Source organism: Vigna radiata, chromosome 7 (assembly GCF_000741045.1).
Source record: "Vigna radiata var. radiata cultivar VC1973A chromosome 7, Vradiata_ver6, whole genome shotgun sequence".
Taxonomy (NCBI): domain Eukaryota; kingdom Viridiplantae; phylum Streptophyta; class Magnoliopsida; order Fabales; family Fabaceae; genus Vigna; species Vigna radiata.
Window position 1 is genome coordinate 15,211,232 of NC_028357.1, and position 1,805 is coordinate 15,213,036.

Consider the following 1,805-nt stretch of genomic DNA (forward strand, 5'->3'; position numbering starts at 1 on the left):
ATAACTTGGACAGTTTTCAAAAACAGATCTGAGATAATCGATTATTTCGAATGATAATCGATTATTCCATAACAACATAGTTTTTCAGAAAAGCTCAAGATAATCGATTATTGCTCCTCATAATCGATTAAATACGTAACAGTACCAGAAATACGAAATTTACATATTTAAGACTTTCCTAATACATTTATATTCTACAAAATGCTTTTAAAGATAAGTTATGACATCTTCTTCAAGTCTATCTTCTTGGAACATCATCAAAACCATTATTTCAAGTTTTACCAATGTCCTTCATTGGTAACAAAAACAACTTTAAAAAGCTCTATTTATTAATTACCAATAGTATCTCAATACAATTTAAGTTAAAATCCGAACGAACCAGATCATTCAATTAAAAACAAATACATCAAACAATTAAAAAATTATTTTGATCAATTTTCAATATTTTGAACCAATTCTCAATCATTTTTTAATTGGTTATTTGAAAGGTCATATTTACATATATGATAAAAGCCCTTGAGAAATAGATGTCTTGTTTTCCATACAGGCAAGTACTTTCAAGCAACTAAATATATTAATGATTTTGAATAGAAAATAATACGCGTTCCGCGTGCGAAAAGAAATCAACAAAAACTGGATTTCCTATTAATCCTTACGCTGCCAGCTGATGCCTGATTTGCTGCTCGATTGCTTCCAAAAATTTTCCGATTTGATTCCCTTGCAATTCTTGAACCAAACTACAACAAACATAATACAAACACAAATCAATCACTACAAACATATGTTTCCATATATAAACAAATTATATTCATTCACTCAGCTAGTGAAGCTGGATCCTCTCCTCTGGTTTAGCTATTATTTCCTGATACGTTTACTTTCTAATAAAAATGCATGTGAAATTAAAAAATAAAAATAAAAAAAATCGGTTTCCACTATACTTGTTGTAATTAGAGAAGATTTATTTAGAATCTTTCTAATTAGAGAAAGTAGTCATACAATCTTTTATTTTATTTTGTTTTCTAGTTTCTCTATTTCCTTTTCTAGGAGAATTAGATTGTTACAAATAGAGGATATGAGAATGTATTTTCAATCAATTCTAAATAATAAATTTCAATATTATTTTCTACTTGGTATCAAGAGCTTCCGATCTTGGAACTCCATTCCGCTACACAATCGTCACCGCCGCTGTCCGACCACCGCCGCTGCCGCCGTCGCCGGTTGGGGTCGTTGATAGGGCAGAAAGGTGCGCCCAACTCCGACGACCACAACGCTGAAAGTCGCTCCGTCAGAGGAGCCGCCACGCGCCTCCACAGTCACCGGCGCGTGTAGCCCACGCGCCTACCTCCGGCGAGACCCACTCGCCGGCGCCACCACAGATAGGGTCGCCGGAGTGTCCTGAGTCCATTCCTAGGGTCGGTGACGACTCGTTTGGGCTGTATTTGAGTAGATCTGAGTTTTAAGTTTTGCTCCTTTTTTTCCGGCGAGACCCACTCGCCGTCACCGCCACAGAAGAGTTGCTGGAGACTCCTGAGTCTATTCCTAGGGTTTGTGACAACCCATTTGACCTTTTCTTGAGTAGATCTGGTTGTTTAAGTTCTGCTCCTTTTTTTTTCTCAGTGTGACCCATACACCGTGGATCATGCGCTTTGTCCATAAAAGGTAAGATTTGCCTCAATACTGTTGATCATGTGTCTCAAGGCATTTGGATTCTTGATTCGGGTGCAACTGATCATATGACACCTTTTAGTGTGTCCTTCGACTCATGGTAAAAGAAATAAAGAACAACTTATTACAGTTGCGAATGG

General features: G+C 36.8%; 1 protein-coding gene across 1 annotated transcript in view; it reads right to left on the reverse strand.

Annotated features, from left to right (window-relative positions):
- Window positions 1-426: 426 nt before the first annotated feature.
- Window positions 427-1,805, reverse strand: part of LOC106765438 (asparagine synthetase domain-containing protein 1) — a 15,960-nt gene continuing 14,581 nt past the window's right edge. The window contains exon 14 of the mRNA XM_014650061.2: window positions 427-737. Coding sequence (XP_014505547.1) covers window positions 624-737 — 114 coding nt within the window. The 3' untranslated portion in view covers window positions 427-623. The remainder of the gene's footprint in view (window positions 738-1,805) is intronic.